Source organism: Seriola dumerili, unplaced genomic scaffold (genome assembly GCF_002260705.1).
Source record: "Seriola dumerili isolate Sdu_G_001 unplaced genomic scaffold, Sdu_1.0 BDQW01000003.1, whole genome shotgun sequence".
NCBI lineage: Eukaryota > Metazoa > Chordata > Actinopteri > Carangiformes > Carangidae > Seriola > Seriola dumerili.
In genome coordinates, this window is record NW_019174258.1 from 7,263,746 (window position 1) to 7,286,453 (window position 22,708).

The 22,708-nt window shown below is 40.3% G+C and overlaps 1 protein-coding gene across 1 annotated transcript in view; it reads left to right on the top strand.

Annotated features, from left to right (window-relative positions):
• Positions 1 to 22,467, top strand: part of unc13c (unc-13 homolog C) — a 96,550-nt gene extending 74,083 nt beyond the window's left edge. Inside the window, exons 23-32 of the mRNA XM_022741772.1 lie at positions 2,274 to 2,351; positions 6,173 to 6,261; positions 6,619 to 6,756; positions 8,008 to 8,131; positions 8,717 to 8,773; positions 10,819 to 10,899; positions 13,998 to 14,145; positions 17,172 to 17,264; positions 19,092 to 19,251; positions 20,227 to 22,467. Coding sequence (XP_022597493.1) covers positions 2,274 to 2,351; positions 6,173 to 6,261; positions 6,619 to 6,756; positions 8,008 to 8,131; positions 8,717 to 8,773; positions 10,819 to 10,899; positions 13,998 to 14,145; positions 17,172 to 17,264; positions 19,092 to 19,251; positions 20,227 to 20,512 — 1,254 coding nt within the window. The 3' untranslated portion in view covers positions 20,513 to 22,467. The remainder of the gene's footprint in view (positions 1 to 2,273; positions 2,352 to 6,172; positions 6,262 to 6,618; positions 6,757 to 8,007; positions 8,132 to 8,716; positions 8,774 to 10,818; positions 10,900 to 13,997; positions 14,146 to 17,171; positions 17,265 to 19,091; positions 19,252 to 20,226) is intronic.
• The last annotated feature ends 241 nt before the right edge of the window (positions 22,468 to 22,708 follow it).

Here is a 22,708-nt window from a genome sequence, read left to right on the forward strand (position 1 = left end):
CCAACATCAGTTGGCATGGAGACCATGTGGGAAATGTTTCAGACAGCAGCACAGTCTTCTCTATACTGAGCCCTGTCGTGTCTTCTGTAATGCTCTTAACAGTCTTTATTAACTAAGATGCAATAATTCATTTCACAGCCCAAAGCTGATGGAGGAAAGTCATTGGTATTTTCTGGGCTCTCTGTCCATTGTTTAATGTGATGGATGACCAAATGCAGAGCCTTCCGAGTGGCCTAATTATCCGCACTGGTCTTTGAAGTTGAAGTGAGAGATAACACACGGGGTACTAGCGGAGGAGGCAGATGTTTCTTTACATTGTTGACAGGCTCATTACAACTGTCCCAGAGAAAACATGAAATGTCTCTTCTCGAGACAGGACTGACGAGACAGATGATGGAAAAAAGGAAATAGGAGACAGATGGCATTACATAGCTACAGGATTACATCAATTTAAACCTAATCCCTAATTTGTTAACTGTCACATATACAATACATGACATACATCATAGCCATCTTTACCAAGAACATATGTAGCCAACAAACTCAACTATAGATCTAGAGAGCGCAGTATTAGTATAAGCAAAGATGAGGATCTGGAGCAGTGATTCCCCACCTTTGAGGCTTGTGAGTCCTTAAAGGTTCCTTGTGGAGTTTCAGACCTCTAGTAGCACTGTGAAGCAGTTTTTTTTATGAGTGGGTACCCATTTTGTTTATCTCCTGAACATGCACAGGGATGCATAAGCACATGTCCATGCACTGGTGACACGATATAGAGTCCTGCCAGTGGTGGCTCATCATTGCACGGATCAAACCATGATGTGCAGCAATGTGCCAACAAAGGCAGGGAAGAAGAAGACTGCATGCTAATAAAACATGGTTGTACTTGGATGTAACACTGAATGTAAAAATAACTCAGCAGAGCACCTTCAAATCAAATCAGGATCTACTTGCTACTTGGGCTCCTGTGGCTCCTGTGTCAATGGCCACAGTGTTGGCGTAACATGAGTTGTTAACAGTTTGATTGCTCAGTTTGTTCAAGGATTTTGGATTCTAAATATTTTTACCTAAAGAGGTGAAAGCATCCAACATTTTACATAAAAAAATTAAAAATGGACAAATGTCAGAATAATAAATGTTGTCTTGTGTAAGAGAAAATTCCTTTAAATTACCTTATGACACCTCAGATTTATCCTGGGACCCCTTGTTCCCCGTGTAAAGAACCACTGATCTCGAGGGTCATTTTAAGTCTCTCTGCAAACATAGTGCTGATATGAACACATTTTTTGATGTAAATAATATTTCCAGGAAAATTTGATAGTTTATAGTTATCCTATTTAAACTGCATTACCCCACTGAATACTGTAAATCGATGAGTAGATGTACATAATTCCACCACTGTGAAAAAGCTTTCTTTTTTCTGTATATCTGTAATCTTAACTGATATCAAAATTGCCCCTGGAATTTAACTGATCCAATGCAACCAAACCCCTTATTATATATTTTTCAAGTCAGACATATGTAGCTGTGGGAAATCTCCATTGCTTTCGTTCAGATTTAGAATATCTAATCACTCTCATACAAATAAGCTCATAAATCTGGTAGTGAGCACGCCATTGTGTGCTGCCGCAGAGGCACCATTGGCTGCTTTGTGGACTGAATGAGACCAATCATCCTTCTCCTATGGGACACAGAATGATCATTTTACAGCTATCCATTAGCACAATCATAATTTTTTGTCAGTTGTATTGTTGTCAGTTGGGTTTTTTTGGGCTGATAATGTACATAATATGTAACTGACTGAAGACTCTGAAGAATTACTCTTAGTCTCCATAAAAATCAGTGTGATTAATGTCTGTCATCTGTTAAACTTGCTGTGGATCTAAGAATCGATAATGCCTGACATATTCAGTGCAGACATTTCTCTCCCTGTTGTATTATGTATCGCGTTTCCCTGCTGACTGTCGATGTCATGCAGAGACCTCGCATCTTTGTATAGATGAAGTGTCAGGAAATCAAAACTGATGGATTTTACTGTTTTTACCCTTGTGATTTGTCTGACAATTTGCTGTGTGTTTTCAATTATATTTGCGGGTCTGTAGCTCACAAACTGTTACAGTATAGTGTCAGTAACTGTAAGAACAGGTAATTGAATGTACCATGTTTTTCAGGATGTTAACAACATCAAAGATATATTTGATATTTTTGTGGCACATCAGATCATACACTGTAGTTTACAAGAGAATGTACTTATATTCATTCTTGTACTTTTACAGCCCTGTATCCTCCTCAACAATATTCAGCAGCTCCGTGTTCAGCTGGAGAAGATGTTTGAGTCCATGGGAGGCAAACAGGTCTGTGCCTACCTACGTGTGTCTGTCTGCTGTGTCTGTGTCAAAGTTTGAGGCAATTCACTTTCAATACAACTGAGATTTCTAAACTCTAAGTCTAAAAATATATACAATTTTTTTCATATAATATATGAATTATTATAATGCAACACAGCTGTGATGTGTGTCCTTCCACTGGAAGGTCATACCACAAGGTTAGCTAAAGAAGAGGATCCCCAGAGCTTCAGAGGATTCACTGTCTTCCTAAAGGACGCTTCAGCAGGGTTGATGCAAGTTAGTATTGAGGTTTAAACCCCCATCTTCAGATCAGCTCTCTGCTGCGGAATAAATGCTGTGTCATGATTATGTAAATGATCGTTTCGGATGACATTTATAAGTGAAAGTGAGTTGACCCCAACACTCCCTCCCTCAGTTATGTACTTACCCATCAAATAGACTAATCTGTCATAAAGTTCAGTTTGCTATTATCACCTTTCTGACTTCTGCTACAGTTCATCTGTAACTTCCCCCTTAAACCCTCTAAATCTGTGTGCTGGGTTTGAAGCATCGTTGAATATTTCCCCTGTCGACATGTCAGTCTGTCAGTCTAACCTGAGAAGCAGCCGCCTCGGCTTCTTATGACTTACATGCATGTTTCTCTTCAGTATCTAACGCCTGTCTTGCCTTGCGTTTTGTCTCCTGTCGTTGTGTCTTCTGTTTCCCCACTGTTTCCTTTCTGTGCTCTCTCTCTCTGTCTCCAGGAGGAGGGGGTTGTGTCCTTCTGTAAGGTGTGTGTAATAGGACTCGTCAACACCCCTTCCCACCATTTACCGAATGATACGAAAAAGCACGCCCCCTCCCCCCACAATGCCTCCCCACCACCCCTCACGCTCCTATGCTTCTCACCCCACCCCCTCCAGCAGCATGTGCCACAGAGCATATGGAATCTGAATTACCCATCACCCCTCTGGACAGGCTACTCAAGCTCACCATCCCCGGCGCTCTGGGGATAGTGGTTCAACCCACCCAATCCCATCTTTATTTTTAGCCTGCTTTTTTTCTGTCTGCCACTTCTCGATCCATGGCTAAATTAGAAGTGTGATATTTACTTTAGTTCATTGTTACCTCTTTTTTCCCCGACGCAAAAAGCAGAGTCAGGGCCTCACCAGGTTGCTGGCTGTGGTTTTGATCATCTCTATTCATTCCCCAGGCTGCAGTCACAAAATGCTTCAGACAGGATTTTTCAGACTGTTTAATGAGGTTCACAAACACTTACAAATCTTTCCAGCTGTGCCCTTAGCTGAGGTGCCGCTCCCTCCTCCCAGTTAGCAGATCTAGACCTGGATCACTCCGACACCATTATTGTCTGGAGAATAACGCCATAAGAAGTCTTTACATCCCTTCCAAACGTCAAATAGTGAATATTCACTGTTAATGGATAATCAGGTATATCTTTAAGAACATCTTAGACAATTCTCCTGAATGATAATTCTGTAGCCAAAATGTATTCCTGGTGAAGGTTTTCCATTAGTTTCCTGTCTGCACAGTAGCCTATTCATTACAGAATAGTACCCTATCAGCAATTAACTCCCAGAGAGCAAGTGTAATTACCCAGACCTGTTATCATAGCGTTACAAATAACAGAGATTAGCAATAATCTCTTACACTGCCCACATTTATGGAATCATCACAGGCTGATCTCCCCAGATTGATATCAGGCTTTATTTTGGGTGTTGTCCTGTTTGCTAATATGCTTTTCTCACTTTAGTGACGGTGGTTTATTAAACTTTTATTTACTTGGCACTGTTAAGGACAAACTATGTTTCGGGATAACAACCTGCCAGTGAGTAGATATTGTATTGTTGAAACAGACAAAGGGAAGCAAAGCTGAGCTGCAGTTGATAGGCTTTCAGCCAGGGGAGAGTTTGTACACTCTGGAGGGCTCTGGATGCCCGTCAGTATCGAGTGAAACTAGCTACCATGGTGATAGATCCTGAAATTGATGTTTACTTTGCATAAAGTTTAATCACCATAATGAAAAATGTCATCAAACACTAAGTGCAGTTTCTTGAGGTGTTATTACACATATTTTAGTGCACATATTGACAATAACTACTTTCTGACAGTTCAAATGGATAGTGAAAGACATTAAACATGGGATCTATTCATATAGTACCCCATATACATTTAACATTCATTACTGGATTCTGCATCATAACCAATTTCCAGGCTAATCCAGGAACTTAACTTTAACCTGACATTTCATAAAGTGAATCTTTGATATTTTCAATCTACAAAACTGCCTCGCTGGCCAGGTCGAAGAACGGTCTGCAACTACATTTGAATGAAGGCCCTTCTAACAGGGATGAAGTCTCCAGGTAGACTTTTGACTGGAGCATCAGGTGCCACATGGAGTCAGAATGGAGTTTTCTCGGGGGCGACAGGTGCCTTGGTTTATCTAGCAGCGGGATGAAATTCCTTTGCCAGCATTCCCATTAAGATACAGTGTCCTTGTAAAAAACTGAGAATCTCAATTTCAGAGACTGCCAGGTTGCAGATTAGAGCCCAGTCTAAAACTTTCCCCAGGCCAGGGGGAACTGATAAAAGACTACAGGCTACAGTATTTTTCTGCTATCACTTGAAAAGATGTTATCCATTACTCAGACAGTGAAATAACATCTCTAACCTCTATGGGCAATTTTCTCTGTGACCGAAAAATCTTGCATGCTGCAATCGCTTCCATTGAAGTGACAGCAGCATGAACACATGCAAACGTGAACACACATTCGCGCATTTATAAATCTATCTCGTTCATGCTGCAGATAGAAGCATGTCTGCAGAATAACAATGTCTATAAAAGGTTTAGTTTACACATCCGCTTCCCAGCTGAGGCATCTGCCATTAAAATGTGTGAGATGAACGGCTCCATGGCTAAGCTTATCGGTTCTAATATGACGATCTGTCATGCATGTGGTGCGGTGCCTGGCCTCACACATCCATCTCAGGCACTGAGCCTCAACGACGTGTGTTCTCCACCTCCATCCAAAACATCAATATTTGGACATTTGTACAAATGTAATTCATAAGCACTGAAACAAACAGATGCACTCATACATGCAGATATTGACACAAATACACTCACACACACACACACACACACACACACACACACACACACACACACACACACACACACACACAAATATCCGATGTCCACCCATGCATTTTCTCAGATCATGCCCAAAACCACAGATGAACACAAACATGAACACATCTGCACATCCATCACATGCACATGCACATTTTTGGCGCTGCAGAAACCCAACACATACCATGCATGGGCACATAAATGCTGTGAGTAAATTTGTGAATATTCTTCTTGTAAATAAAAAAGTCAGTCAAAGGATTTCGGCATCACAACATCTGTAAATAGATACGAGACTTTATTTATGGACGTCAGCTTTATGCCCTGAGATACAACTGGCAGACAGCAAACTCTTTCTACTGTAACATGTGTAGTAGTCCACAAAAATGTTCCCTTTTGAGAGACCACTAGCCTAGATCACTCTTTGCTGACACCATGTCTCATGACTCGGCAAGCAGTCATCATTGCAGCGCTCGGAGGTGAGCCGTCCATTTGTATTCAGAACGACGCTTGGCACAGATGGCAGGCAGAATGAGTGGGAGGCCACCAGCGAGGCAGGTTACTCTCCTCTGTGCCTGTCGTCTTCCCTCCTAACACCCCCACCCCAGTTGAGGCATCCACCAGAGACATAGAGTTCTAATCAGTGTGGGCTACTGTTTGGAGTGTATTGATGTAGTAACTGTCTATCTTCCACTGACAGCTGGATGCAGAGGCAAGTGATCTGCTAAAGGAGCTGCAGAATAAACTCAACACGGTGCTGGATGAACTCAGTGGAGTGTTTGGCTCCAGGTAAGCATTAGTCTGACTCATTGTGTGTGTGTCTGTATGGGATCATTCTCATTAAGGTTAATGTCCTCATTCATTTCTTGTTCCATCAAAGAAATTGTACTACAACACTGCTTAGTTATTGACAGACATGTACTCCAGTTATAATTGACTGGAGTGCTTGCTGTGCACCATGCTTCCCAAGCACAGCAAGTTGCTAAACATTTCAGCTTGAACAAAAGACACAACACGTTTTCAATAATCTAATAGGACCAGCAGGAGTGAGCTCGCACCTCCCCAACGTTACTACTGCTGCAGCAGCCTAAAATACACACCCAGCAACAAAGGATTGAAAGTGTTGTTGTGTTTTCTATCACTTAGTTTCAAACCTGTGATCGAGGACTGCGTGAAGCAGATGAACCAAGAGCTGGTCCAGATGAAAGGTGTGGCCAAAGGGAGCAACGCTGCCATGGATGCAGAGACTGTCCTCCGGCCTCTTATGGACCTTCTGGATAAAAAGTGAGTGTCCACTGAATACAAAGTCAGAGTTTAACCTCTAAAATATAAGGCAGTTTTGTCCAATAAGCACCACCTTCTCTCACAAACTGAAAGTAATTAATCCACATGTGGGTTGAAGCTTCACCATTCATTGCCATCAAGTTTGAGAGTTTTGTCCTGAGGGTGTCTGAATAGTCAGTGTTCATTTTTACAAATTACAGAAGCTACCCACTCGTGTATGCCCAGTCCTCGTGAAACTAAGCACCAGACACGTGTAATGCCCAAGTACCAGATGACAGGTTTTTATGAAGATTGTTATAGATCAGCAAGTTGATGAAGACAGCGGGGGCCTCACGTACAGTACATTGTAAAGGTACAGGGATCAATTATTACCAAGTTATAGCACACCAGAAAGTTTTTGTGGGGTTATCAGACCAGAAAAAAAAACTGTGTTAAAACAATGCAAGGAGCTGCATTGTTGGTGATGTGTTTTTATTGTGTCAAGTACCTGTGAGACCTGAATGTACACTTGAACTTATGTTGCCTTCTGTGTAAGCACCCTAGCTACGTCAACAGAGCAATCCCATTCCTATAAAGAGACTGCCTTCTTTCTCCCAATGCTCTTGCCTGTTTGAATGCTGCCTTATTAGCGTGTGTAGGATGAAAGAAGAGACCAATGAATCCTGCTCACTGTCAGCCACTTCATTAATGACGTTTCATCCTCAGACATGATGAAGGCTGAGGTCACCGTTAATAATTATATTTAGTTTGGAGCATTTAAGGCCCTCCACATGTGTCTGCGAAAATAAATACAACAGTAAGATAATCACAACCAGTTTTTGGAAAAAAAAAAAAAAAAATGAGATCTCCATTATCTGTGAATGTCTATTAATTCAACCAAGGGTCGGTATTTACTTCTTATGCATTCTTGAAAGAACCATAGCGATGATATGGTTCAGCAGGGCTCTGGGAATCGCTCTCAACCATTTGTCAAAGCAACATTGAGGCCAATGGGGTATTACAGGGAATCCTCTTAATGATATGGAAATACCAAATCCTTCCTCCTGTCTACTGAGTCCCTGCTTGCACAATAGTGTGAGATTAAAGCATAAAGCTGCTGATTTTATTCTATGAATCACAGGTGTTTTTCTTTATTTAATCATATTATTTATGAAAACGTCATCATTTGGAGCCCTCAGCCATGTTGGCTCAGTTTGAGGCACGTGCTTCAAGTGTTGACCTGACAAGTGCCCTTCTTTTGCCGCTTTGCAGTTTGATGTTATTTGCCAAGATTTGTGAGAAGACAGTGCTGAAACGAGTCCTCAAAGAGCTATGGAAAATTGTGCTGAACACCATCGAGAGAACAATTGTTCTGCCTCCACTGAGTGACCAGAGTGTGAGTTTCATCAATTATCTGTCTCTTTCCTTTTTCTTTTACTCCTTTCATCTCTCTCACACACACACACACACAGACACACACACACACACACACACACACACACCTACCTCTTGTCAACCTGTCTCTCTCTCTTATTTCCTCCACCTGTGCATCTCTCTCCTTCTCCCTCATAACACACAAATTACTGTACAGGAGATGAAACAACATGGCATCTCAAAATCTTCACGAGTTTTTTTTATACCCTTAATCCCCCTGTAAAAGCCAGTCTGACATTTTTCATCTCAGGAATGTCTCATTAAAAGTTTATTGTTGTTGACCTTGGAAACATGCAGGTTTTAATGCCATCATGTCAAGCAGTTTTTCAAACATTTTCCTCCCACTTAAAGTTTCCAAATTAACTGCTGCACCTGTAAAACAATTGCAGTAATGAGTTCATTTTTGAGACTTTGCCCATTCAGCTTGAGTTTCTTAGTTTGTTCATATAATCATTTTACTTTCACATTCATCTGTTTAGTGTTTCCAACTTTATTTCCCTTGTGTAGTTTTCCACAACCCAAAAAGTATCTGTTTTTCCAAAAGCAGGGCGCTCAGATGATCTTCAGTGCTGCCAAGGACTTGGGACAGCTGTCCAAACTGAAGGTAAATTTCAGATGAGTCCAAGAAGGATGTTGCACACCTCACCACACAAACCCTACACCAACCGAACGCCATAATATCTGATTCCAAAGTGATTTCTCACAGCTTAGCTGAGTTTTTGTCAGCTCAGTAAATATACACTGAAATCTTTTTATAAACTAGATGAGAATGATTATAGATAATGCGGAATAATTAGACTATGTACAGACTAATGCCTATTAATCGATATTTAAATATATTCACATTAAATGAGAATTTTACAGTCATTTTATACGCTGCCAGATATGGATAGATGGATAATGTCCCATTGAAACATAGTCATGTAAGCTTCTGTAGGCTTTTATTGTACAGTACAGCTTATTGCAACATAACCAGGCTGATGTCTAATTGCTGGTGTTACCAGAGGATGTTAAATCCCTAGAGCTCAGTGTAGTGCAGCGCTGCAATGCATCAGTGGTTACACTGTGGTTTTACTAACAACCATGGTATGACAGTACCTCTGAGAGGTATTTCAGCTCTGAGTCATGAGGGTTGCAAACTGACTGTGTGTTTATCTGTTGGTGTATTTATACTCATATTTGTGTTTTGTGCGGGATGTCCTTTGAGGCAACATCTGGGTACTGTACATCAGTTCACAGATGGATGTGTTTCTGTCTCCCTCCTGAAGCACTGAAGTGGTTTATCATCCTCTTGTTATTGTTGATTATGATTGATAATTCTCAGCTCACCTTACTGAAATTTTCTTTTTTTTCCATTTAGTTGAGCATGTGTAAACTGTGATTTCTTTAAGGTTACTTGTGTTACTTGCTGAGTTTATTGGTTACAATTAGTTACATCCTTATTCAGTTAATATCTTATATTATTAATGCATGGCTGTAACCTCCTTAATTTAAGTGGCTATCATGTCAGTAAGTACCTGTCAAATTATTATTCAAGTGCTGTGACCTTTGACTCATGTAATGGCATCGAGTCATGGAACAGCAGAAGAGTCATCTGAGCTGTTATATTGTTTGTCTGTAAGAAATAATGATGTGTGCAGGCCCGCTTTGACACCCATGACCTTTGCCCTCCACAATCCTCATGGTCATTTCCAGGCAGCACTTACCTGCCTACGCAAATATGTTGGCGTTTGTAGTGTTTTATCTGCTTGACAGGATGTAATGTGTCTCTAAAATAATTCACAATCCTGGATTTATTAGTAATAACTTATTTATTATTTATAAAATAGAATTTATTAGTAGTACTCTTAGAAATCAAGAGAAAAAATCAATTTGAGTTACCAAAATCTTTCTAAAGATGGAAAAAAATCAACAAATAACAAGCACAGTGTCCGCGTATTGGCATGATGGGGTTTTCATTAGAGAGAAGTACCTCCTGCCTGCAGCCTTTTGTGATTTTGGGACACACCGTGACATTGTTTTCATGCATTGAGGAGATTCCTGGATGAGTCAATACAAATTGAGTGAGCCCAGTTTTTCATCTCATACCAGTTCTCTGAAATCGGTTTAAAACTGACTTGTGGTTGATTTAATCTATGTCATCCTCTGAACACAAAACACATAAAGGTGTATTTCATCTACAGCCTATAATTTGAGGGTGTTGTGTAATATTACTGCACTGCACATTGTACAAGTGTTTTTTTTCCATTGTGGGAATGTCGATTGATTCTGAGAAACCAACACAGACAGACACAGAAAACTACGGCCAGTAGGACCAACATTTGTAGCTTGCATCAGAGTTTGCTTCAGTGATTTAGTTCCGAAGCCTCTTTTCATAAAAATTTTATTTAAAACTTTTTGTCTGTGCCTTACAATTGAAACACCTGGGAAATATGACAGTGCCAGATGTTATTTGCTATAATCAATTCACAAATCAGGAAAACTCCAGGAGTGCTGGTGTGAAACAGTAACGGACACTCTGCAGTTTAAATGACTGTTTTGTAAATAAATCTCATACGTGACCATTATGCTAAAGGAAGGTGGTAAAAGAGTCTGAATGTGACTTGAGTTGCTGATGTGAGAATTTAACTTGATCTGCTATTCCTCCAGGAGCATGTAATTCGAGAAGAAGCCAGAAGTCTGACTCCACGCCAGTGTGCAGCCATGGACCTTGTGCTTCCTACCATCAAGGTGAGTTTTATCTCAATTATACTGTTGGCTGTACAGCAAGAAACACCTGGGTGGTTAAGCTTGACCTTTAAATAGGACAGCAGAGCTACATAAGGCATCGCAGAGCAGAGATATGCAAATTGACTTAAATGAGTATTTCATGAAATACAAAGACACTGTAAACGTATGCAGATTATTCCTCACTGTCATCCCACATATGCAAAAGATACTCGTGACAGCTCCTTGGCTCCTTGATGTTTCTTGAGGAGACAAAATGTAGTTGCAAGAAGAAAAAAAAATACCATAATAGTTTTAGATACACATGACAGAATATTAATTTAATTGAAAATTCAAATCCAAGAATATGGAAAAATGCCCAAAGCCTCTGAGCAAAAGACAGTGTGAAATACAGTATAGCACTGTTAATTTCCTGCCGTGCGACTGTTTGTTGTGAAGGGGTATGAGACAGTTTCCAAAGACCAAGCCTCAGTTCTAGAGGGACAAGAGGAGAGTTATGGTGAGGTGCCACAGGGAGAACACTGCATCATAAAGTGCTGAGAAAACTAATTGATTCTGTTGTCTCTGAGGAAAGTACCTGCAGGTTTAGATCAATCATGTTGCTGGAATTCTTTTCATCAGTATTCCACTGAGAACAGTCAATTAACAGAGTTGAGTAATGCCGTAAGAGATCAGATCACGAAATGCTACAGACACAGTATTTAAATCTGTAATATCTGAACGGCAAGAAATAGTAGCAGCATGTGTTGAAAAAGAACTAACTATTCTATGTATACTGACCACTACAAATATGCTAGTATTAGTGTATTCACAAGCTTAACCGTTTTTACTTGGATTGATAACTAAAGCCAAATGCAGTATATCTACTTGAATATTCAGCCATGAGTGCATTTAGTGATTATCTCACTGAAAATGGACTGAACTTTGAACCTGTAAGAACTAATGGGTGGGATAATGTGTAAATGCACTGGTCCACAGAGGAGTCCATATGAAACAAAGACAGCATGCAGTCCATTTAACAGATCCCCAATGATGCACCATTTGCTCCTTTCTTTGAACTCTGACCTGTGAGTGGCTGTTGAAGAAGAGCAGCTGCTTCATCTTTCTCACCAAATTTTGATGCACTACATAAATTTGTATATACATGGATGGACTACGTGTGCAGTGTATTTCAGAATAGATGCAATGTGTTTTTTACTTTTCTCCAAGAATATATTAAAAGACATAAACCCATATCACCTGTTTTTTTATCTATAGCCAGATATAGGTATTATATAAATGGAAAATATATGGGATTACTTGCTTGTTCGTGTACATGTGTTAAAGACGACAGTCAAGAGAAGAGTGTAATCTCCCATGGTTCACCACAAGATGCAAACCTCCTGGTAAGCCTTGAGGACAGAGAAGAAGAGAAGAACAAAGGCTGACAAAAAGACACGAGGAACAAGAAAAGAAATGAATGAAACAAGGAATAAGGATATAAGAAAAAACAGGCGGAAAGAAACAAATGAAAGAGGAAATGGAGGAAGGGTGGCATGTTTTCAGGTGATTTTGCCAGAGGCTGGGTGATATTTTAAGCTTGCAGGTTGATTCTGCTGGGTCGGCTGGTTGGTTTTGCCAGAGGCGGTATAGCAGTGCAGCGTAGCAGTAATATTGAAGGCATATTCCAACATGAGGCAGCATTTTCTCGACTAGTACACTTCTATCGGTCGTGATGCCATGACAAGGTGATTTTGAATGAAACATGAGTATAACCACAGCACATATGCTTGATAATAAATGAAACAAAACTCTTGTATACCCACATACTGTAAATACTGAACGTCTTGATTTGTTCCCGAATAATGTTGGGAAATCATGACAATCTTTCAGGCTCTCAGAATGTTACTTTAACCAATCATTTCTTATAGTAATCTTTGCCTCGGTTTCTATGCTCATGTAACGGAAAGCGTAAACCTGTATTAATAAAATGTATGTATATACATTTATTTTTAAGCCAACTTTTTGCTGAAATATGTGCAGTTTCCTTGCGAGTGTGTGCTGCTTGATTTTCTATCTCTCGATAAATTCCACCCGTGACTCACCCCATGGATGCCTTCACGAGAGGCACACGTCAGTCAAACTGTGACTCATAAGTCACTGGTGAGGCAGAAAACAGTGCCTCCTACTGTGTCAAGCCGCTGCCAAGTACTGACCTGACATCAGTCGAAAAATATTTACCATCACCTTCTCTATAGGGGCAGGGTTTCATGTCTAATGAAGATAATGTGTGTACGATATATGGGTCCTATCTCTATCTACTGCATTTATTCTTGTCCAGTGGCTCTAAGGATATGAGATTAGTCTGTTAAAACCCAGGAAAGCTAGCAAAAATTATCTCAGGAGCTAGAGCAGGTTAGGTCTATTAATCAGAAGGTTTGTAGTTCGATCCTCGGCTCCTCCCCCGGGTAAGATACCGACCCCAAATTGCCCCTGATGGCTTTCCCATCAGTGTATGACTGTGAGTATGGGTGTGATTTATGATTGTGAATGGGTGAATGTGGCATTTATTGAAAAATGCTTTGAGTTGTCTCAAAGACTAGAAAAGTGCCATTTAAGTGCAGTCCATTTATAACAAGCAAAGAAGAATAAAAGATAGAAGGAGTTGAAAATTGTGTCTCCTAGGACTTCTGTTCACTGTAGATTCAGTGGCATTCAGCAATGCCTCCTTTCTTGATAAGATCTGTCCATGGCCACCCTCCCACCTTCCACATGTGGGAGTGGTGACAGCCTTTGAAAAGAGAGCAAAGCCTTGTTCGTCCTCAACTATCAGGCTTATCAGCACAAATGCGTATTAACCATCCAAGCATTGGTTTCAGATTTAAATGCATGGTAATTAGCCAGAAACGTGACAATTACTGCTGTCGCTTGTCTGGTCTCTGTGTGTGTTTGCTCCTCCTCGTAAAATGCATACTGTCCATATGATCCTAGGCTATTTCTCAGCCAACAATAACCTGCTGTCATGTATAAAGTCAAAGGAGGCTACCATCATGTTCCCAAGTTATTTCAAAGTTTCTGTTTTACCCTGGAATACTATAAATATGAGCTGGTCTTTTTTGCAGCAATACTTCCATGCTGGAGGAAACGGGCTGAAGAAAACCTTCCTCGAAAAGAGCCCCGATATGAAGTCCCTCAAATATGCTCTCAGCCTTTACACTCAACCTACAGATGCCTTGATCAAGAAATATATATGCACCCAAACCTCTCAAGGTAAGGATGCTTTAGTTTGAGCCAAGGCTGGGCTCCATTAAGTTTCACTTCAGGGAGTAGATTTACTTCAGCATTCAAATATTGAAAAACGTTTGGGTAAAGAGCTGTTGTCTGGTTCACACTGAAAGGAGGCTGCTATAAAAACAAGAAATGTTCACAAAATTATGCTTAAAAGATGCTTAGATGGTGAAAGTGTCCAGAAAGGTGCGAAAAAGCACAGACTGTGGGTACTATTGTTCAGCAGCACATTAGCACTTTTCTGAGGCACCGGTTCATAAACATATTCTAATGAAACTTGTTAAACTCTGATAGTGAAATGGTTTATTCACATTTGTTGCAACTGTTGTTCACAGTTTTTACATTTCATGTCTGCAGCCTTCCAATGCTATAATCATATATTTATATATTAGTCTTGTTGCCTCCAGATTGAAAATAATGTGACTCCAGCCCTGGCTTGTTTAACCTCAACATTGTGCTGTTTCCCATCAGTCTTAGCTCCCTTTTCATTGCAGCATGTGTGTGCTGAGGATCTCTCTGTGTCACTTTATTGTCTTTAGGCTTATATGTGCAATGGACATTGCAATAATTGCATTTTTTCCCTCAATGTATAAGTCATTTGTCTCTTTCACTGTAAAAAAAAAAAAAAAAGTTATCCGTGGCCTCTTCACCCCATACCCTGAAGGGTTTGAATGCTCCCATGCCCTTTCTCTCTCTCCGATTGGAAACACATAAAAACACTATCATGACATACTGTATTTCAGATATATGTGCAGTGTAAATCTATAAATCCCCCCTTGTGCGCTCTCTCTCTCCTCCTCCTCCTGATACACTTTTATGCGTTGTTGTCTCATTCATCCGTCTCTGTATGGAACTTTTTTCCCCCATCCGTCTCTGTAAAAAATCAGAAATACCTTCAGGTGTCCGGAGAGATTGGAGAGGGAATTCAGCCCAGTGGGGCGTTGAAGCTTAAAGCTCCTGGTTGCCTCAGTGTGTTCAGCCTTGCAGAACGCTGCATAGGCAGGCAGCAGGAAACAGAATGGCAATGGGAAAAAGCTCGTCAGCGAGGCGGCCAGCGGACCAATCAGCGCTGCTGCTCACACTGACTGGCAGATGGGCATAGACGCACAGTGTTTCGCTGTGTTCTATTTTGAGATTTGCTCGATGTGTTTCTCCTCTTCCTCCCTCTCTAAATCTCTCATCCCATCCCTCCCCCCACCCTCTGAGGTTGCACCGTGTTGTCGTTCTTTATCTGTGGTGGTCTAATGTGATGTCTATAAGTGGAGGTACTGAGGTGGTTGATGTGCATTAGGTCAGTAAACAGTGTGGGGATGTGCTGATGCTTGATGTAGCACAGTGGACACTGATTCATTAATCACCAACCCCTGTGCTCTGACAGCGACACATTGAGACCGAGGCATGCGCTGGTTTATTCCTGTCAAGTGTGCGCTTGGACGCATATGTGTCTCTGTTTGTTAGGGAGCAGGCTGAGGTTGTATGGCTGCTCTATGCCTCAGTGAAAGTACAGTACTAACTAACACAAATAAACACATCTTTCCTCATACAGTCATTTCATGTGAGTGTTTCACAGCTTCTTTCTTATGAAGAGGTCTGTTGATTTACCACTTGGTGTATTGGCCAGGGGGAACACCTTCGTTTGACACAGCAAAGGGAAAAAAAATTCAATGAATTAAACTGCGTGCCTGCAACATCTGATGCCTAAAACTCACGTTTCTTATCTGTTAGTTCCTTTGTTCACATTTCTCTCACTTCATCTGCTAACCCTTCTCACTGCCACCTTTGTTTTATCTACTTCTGATTTTCTTTATCTACTTTATGTGCCATTCATCTTATTCACGCTCCTCTCTCCAATGGCTTTCAATCTGTCCCTTCCACAGTCTTCTATTCAAGCCTGACAGTGTCTTGCCTCTGACTTCCATCAAAAAAACATAAAGAAGTTATTTATTTAATACATTTTTTGAGCTGATAGCTGAGGTAAATGTACTGTAGCATTGCCCCGTTAATTTCCCACAAGTCCAGTGCTTAATTGTGCAGCAGCAATGTTTTTCAGTCTCCCTCAGCCTCTCAGGGTCTCATTACAATAAATCACAAGGCTTGTTTCTTCATTACCAGCTATAATGGGCGCTGCATGTTTGGCACATATTGATTAGCGATTGGATCAGCATGCCCCTTCATCAACCACACCGGCGCTTGCCTTCCAGTGTTCATCTGTTGGTCCCGGGCTGGGTGAAACACAAGGCAGTTGTTAGAGGCAGCTGAGATGGGCAGGACTTGCTGCATCTGGCAAAGTGAGACACATGGTCAGCAATCAATTGTAATCGTTTCCTGGCAACAACAAGTCCAGTGTGATTGAAACTGTAATGCTGACGTAACTGTGCAGAGTGTCATGCCCCAAAAGGAGTATTTCTTCTCCTTTCCTCTTGTTCACTCTTGTCCCCTCACTACCTTCTTTTGATATATTGTATTGTTTTCCTTTCCACTTGATTCTCTGCATGCAGTCAAATCCAGTGCTTTCTTTATATTTATATTGAGTTGAACAGTTTGATGATTTCATCATGTAGAACATCATTTATTTAGTGCATCCCCTCACACCATCTGCCTCTTTCATGGCTTTCAAACCAGGCAGATTATTTTATGTTTCTTGTGTTTTTTTTTCCCCTCTTGTTGTTCATGTTCAGCCTGAAGCCGGAAACCCTGGCTGTGCTTGCTATGTGCCAACATGGGGGTGAAAGTACTCTACTCCCCTACTGTTGTTTTTTGGGTTCAGTTTTTTAGCTTTGACACACAGAGAGCTGTTAACACACCTTTTTTTAGGGATCAATTTCTGGATACAAAAAAAAGCCGCACCCACAGTTTTGGATTCTGTCCTCTCATCCTCTCTCTCTTTTGTTTCTGTTTCCTGATCTCTCTATTTCTCTGCCTGCTTCCTCTCTGCCTCTCCTCCATTCTCTCTGATTTTCATTATGCCTCTGTCCAATTCTCCTGTTGCTGTTTTGGTATGTGTCCAGGTCAGTCATCCAACGGATCGGTGGGGGAGGTGTCGATGCAAGTGAATCTCATCTCTCACCCTGGCACTGGAGAGCACAAAGTCAGCGTGAAGGGTGAGCTTTTTCCTATACTCAGACCTGCTTTTCATCATTTCTATTCAAATGTATTCACACCTGCAAATGTTCAAAGGCTCGTCACGGACAGCTCATGGTGGTAATCTCATTTGTGTGATAGTGGTGCTGGGGCCACGGTCAGGAGCATCGTTGTATAGTCCTGAAGCTCGTTTCACAGACAAAAAAATTAGGAAATTAGCATCTGAAAGATTGCTGATGCCATAATTAAAGCCATTATACGGAAAACCAAAACCACAGCTGGAGTTACGCTGTAGATTTCTTTTCTGTTCTTGCTGAGGCTATAAAAATGTTCCATCATTTATGATTTAAAGATCTGAATCATCTGTATTTTTATTGTCTGTACTTTTGTCATAAAGCTAGCATAGCAGCATGGGTTTATGGATGCCCGGTTGGTCCAGACTCAAATCTCATCACCTACTGGATGGATTGCAGTGAAATTTGTTACAAAAACTGGTGCTCCCAGAAGGATGAATCCTAGTAGCTTTGATGATCCCCTGACTTTTTCTTTAGCACCAGCATGAGGTATTTATTGCCATGAAATTTGGTAAACATGTTTATGTCTACCTCAGGCTGAATTGTAATAAGTCTGGTAACCCTTTAACTTTTCATACGGCACCATAGGCAGGTCACAATATTAGTTTGTGCAACACTTTTGATATCCCCATCAGCCTCAGCTATGTTTAATGCTAATTAGCAAACATTAGCATGCTAAAATTCTAAACTAAGATGAACATGGTAAATATGCCTTCTTATTATCAGCCCGTTAGCATTGTTGTTGCGATCATGTTAGCATGATGACGTTCGCAATTAGCTCAAAGCTCAAACTGCTCTCACTAAGTACAGCTTCACAGAGCCAATAGCGTGGCCGAGAACTCTTACTTGTTTCAGACTCCAGTCTATGAATCGTACACCAAATATATTATCAAAGTACAAATGAATGCATTTATGATGTGTACACATTCTAACTCCTTTATGCATTTACAAATGCTTTTCTTCAGTTATTTTTTAAATGTTTGGATTCTTATGTAATTTCCTTGTTTAAATAGGCACTACTGTTTGTCCATTTCTATAATCACACATTTGTCAATTTTAGCCCTCTCATTTTCAGTAACAAAAATTGGACTCAGCTTAAAACATCACCCACATAGCTGAAATGATACTGTATCTGTTGCACCTCCCACAGCAGCACCATATGCACTACAGCTGGCAATCATCTATAATCAGCCAGCAGCAGTAACATGACAATGTGAATGGCAGTTAGGTTACTATGGCAACCACATATGGTTATTTCTATCAAAGGAAGGTACATTATTAGAGGTTGAAGTTCTGCTGTTTAGCTTTTTTTTGCATCTGTTTTCAACATTTTCCTATTTCTATTTTTCATTAGAGAACAAAACTCAAAATTTAGCTTTTTTGTGTCCAATCAGTAGCTCCGCCTCCTTCACAATGGATATATTCCTGTACATTTTTTTAATGTCACAGCAAAATGTTGACTCTTTAAAGAAATCTTTGCAGTGATATTCACAGGCACTGACATCCTGAGATGTTTACCATTAATGTTGCACACAAGTGTAAACGTTTCTGCTATCAAACTCTATTGTAGTTGCTCTGACAGTATCTCAGCATCATATGACATTTTCTACATTTACTCAGTTATCTGTGGGAATAAGATAAAAATGCTTCCAAAAATAGAAAATGGAGCAAGGAATACACAGGTTTAACCAGCATTACTGTTTGACGTGGATTTTTCCTTTTCTTTCTTATATCTGTGATGTTGCTGTTTATTATTTCCTCTGTATCTCTCAGTGGTCGCTGTGAACAACCTCATCTGGCAGACCAATGCCATGTTCCGTCCGTTTGTAGAGGTCAACGCCGTGGGACCACACCTGGCTGACAAGAAGCGCAAATTCAGCACCAAGACCAAGAATAACAATTGGTCACCAAAGTACAATGAAACATTCCAGTAGTGAGTAATCCAGCCTTCTTCCTGTTAGTTACAGGGGTGGAGAGAAGAGGGTGCGTGTTCTTTAAGGCTATAATTATTATGCAGCCTTTTATCTGCCTATATGCACTCTACAAAATAATGTACATTCTGTACATTATGCTGCCACACCTTCAACCTTGTATTCAGTGTGTTATCTGCACACTGCAAAGCCTGCAGCAATTTATATACTCCATAATACCTGTAAAACCTACCTGTCAACCCCCCCCCCCACCCCCCCCAAATGTTCTAAGCATTGAATGGAATGCAGTTGCTTTAGCAGCACTTTTGCTGTTTTGAAAACATAAGTCAAGACACTGCTTCAGCAGTCTATAAGCTTGTCCCCAATTCTCAGAGCCAAGCCAAGCAAAGTCACAGAGCTAAAGTGATCTGAGGCTGAGTTGTAGCAACACCAGCATGATCAGTGAGAGCCCAGTGCCATCTGCATATAGATTTGCTCCTGGCATTGTCATTTGAATTTTAAGAAGCCATTAAGTTGATGACTCATTTGAATAGAAACATTCATTTCACTCGCAAGCATGATTGAATTGTCACATCACAGCCCCACATACAATAGGCAGGCTTTTCACTGGGGAAATGTCTCCCAGCCACTCTTTTTACTGACACGTTTTATTCAGCCAGGAACAAAGCTGAATGCCAGTGTCCAAAAAGCAGCTGCTTTACACTCGTCTGCAATTCTGCAGAACAAGACTTTGGGCTTTTCATTAGGTTGGAATGATATTAAGAAAAGTACATCAAAGTCAATGTAGTATACTTCTAAGTCTCTTACAACTTACTTGATAGCGTCTGGACTGATTTGGTAAACCTTACAGTGTACATTTTATTTTATGCCAGATATTTCAAGAGCAGTATTTCATAAGAGTAAATAATTTCTAAGATTGCATCATGTTAACATGTTTGAATTTCACCTCACTTACCTCCCTGTGTCATTTCTCCCAGTGTTCTGAGTAATGAACATGGTCCAGAGGCCTACGAGCTGCATGTTTCAGTAAAGGACTACTGCTTTGCCCGAGAGGACCGCATCATCGGCATGACAGTCATCCAGCTCCGAGAGCTGGTGGACAAGGGCAGCTGCTCCGCCTGCTACCCCCTGGTGAAAAGCATCTCCATGGACGAAACGGGCCTCACCATCATGAGGATACTCTCTCAAAGGACCAACGACGAGGTGGCCAAAGAGTTTGTGCGTCTCAAGACAGACACACGCTCGACAGAGGAAGTGTCGTAATGTGCAGCAAAAAAAAATGCAGTATTAACAGAGTTGTGTTGTCTTAAGTGAGCGACAGAGAGAAAGAGAAGGAGGAGAAGGAGAAAGAGAAAGAGCAGTAGCAACAGTTGTTCTTTCGGGAGAGAGGCTGGAAACAGCCTGAGATTGTCCAAAGAGAAGCAGAGGAGGCCCAAATGTGGCGAGGCAGTGCGAGAGAGGGAGAGAGAGTTGTGTTTGTTTGTTTGTTTTTGTGCATGTGCGTAAAACATCTGTTGGAATGTTCATTTTAAAACTACAGTATGTACAAGTGTTTACTTACCGTATGCTTACTATTAAGTACTATATTCTACAAGTTATGTTAACGAGACATGAAATACCTTTTGTACAACATTTAGTCTTTTTGAACAGAGATTTGTTCCAATAAAGTGCCAAACCAGTGAAAAAAAAGAACAAAACCAACGTATATGAATTATGGTGAACTTAGTATGTTTGAAATTTGCTCGATTAATTTGTCCGGTGTAAGTCATTTTCTGACCGTGTGGCGTTTTGATTGTTGCAAAGTCTTTCATTTTGCACCCTCGTTTTTCGGCTTCACGTTCTTCCACACAGCACTGTTGTGCATGTCCTCTTCTCGGTCATGTCTCTCCCATGATTCCACAGTGACCACCGAGCAGGGTCCTGTCCCCTTGCCTTCAAACTGTTTGTATTTTAAGTCGACCTGAAAATAGACCATGTTTTTTTAAATGGCGATGACTGCTATGTAAACCTTCATAGGTGTTTGTAATTTTATAACCATGACAACAATGACGACAGCCTCCAGTCCTAACAGTCTTAGCAGAAAGGATGGAAAAGTTTTCTTTTTCTTTGGCTTTTTGTTCTTTGTTTTCAGCCATCGGCTTCCAGCCTTTCTGAATGACCACTGTGAACATGAGCTTTGGAAGGCAAGCTTACATGACATTGCTGACAGTTTGATATTATTGTTTCATATTTTTCCGATAACTTTGTTCCTGATAAACTGCCAAAGTTATATAAAATATTTGTACAAAAGCAATCCATTACATGTATGAAGATATATATGTACATGTGATCTATTACTTTTTCAATGCTTACTATTTGATTGTTGATAGGGTGGTACTAAGATTTTATTTTTTTTATTTCCTGTGAAGCTGTTAACCAATATGAAAGTTGCACATGTTACTTTACACATTAGTTATATCAGCTTCTGTCATTGGAATTATTTTTCTTCATAAAGGAAAGAGTCTAACATTTGGTAAATATGCAACATTCCTATGTATTGCACTGATGGCGAATTGTATGTCATGTAAATATATTTAGTGAGATATTGTACAAAAGTCTACTTTTCTTCAATGTGCATAAAGTATGTGCAAATGTGTTAAGACATCGGGGTCATTTTGAACAATTGTCCAGTAAGCTTCCCTTTAACACCAGAACACAAATATTTATCATTTCTGAGGATTTCTATATTTTAAGCATCAAGTTCAAGTGAAATAATTGGAACTAATCTGTCAAGTAATATTCATACAAACTTGTTGCACTTTCGTTTTTTGCATTTTGTGTTAAGATATCATATATATTAAAAAAAATCAAAAGAAATCATCTAAGTTGGGGAACAGTTTGACAAAATTTGCATGCAGGTCTGTTGTGTTTAATGAAATAGCCTTAGTTGGGGTAAAGGAGTTGTATACATTATGACAAATGTGGTCCATGTGTGTCCAAAGAAAAAAGAAGCTACATTCAATGTGAAAATTTGTTTTACTAGATTGCAGATCTGTTTGCTCCCATGGTGCATATTTAGGGTAGTGACTAATACAGGCACCAGAAATTGGATATATTGAAATAGTACTCCAACAATTTAGCATGGTACTTCTATAACACTGTCAGACTCGTCATGGACAATTTTTTTTTCTTTTTAAAAAAAAAAAAAGAAGCAAAATTGATGTTATAAATATTGTCTTTTTTCCCCTGCATTCTTCTTCCTTGTCAAAAACCTGTGGCCTTCATTACCTACAATGCAACTCGACTGTCAACAGTTTGGTCATTCAGGTGTGGTATTATTGTAGCGGCTAAAATATCCTCCAGTCATTAACCAGAAGTGGAGATGAAGAGCTACAGAGGTCTGATAAACTCACTCCACAACCCCAGACTCATTTTTCATTTGTTATTTTTTTCAAACTTGTTATTGGTTAGATGAGATAT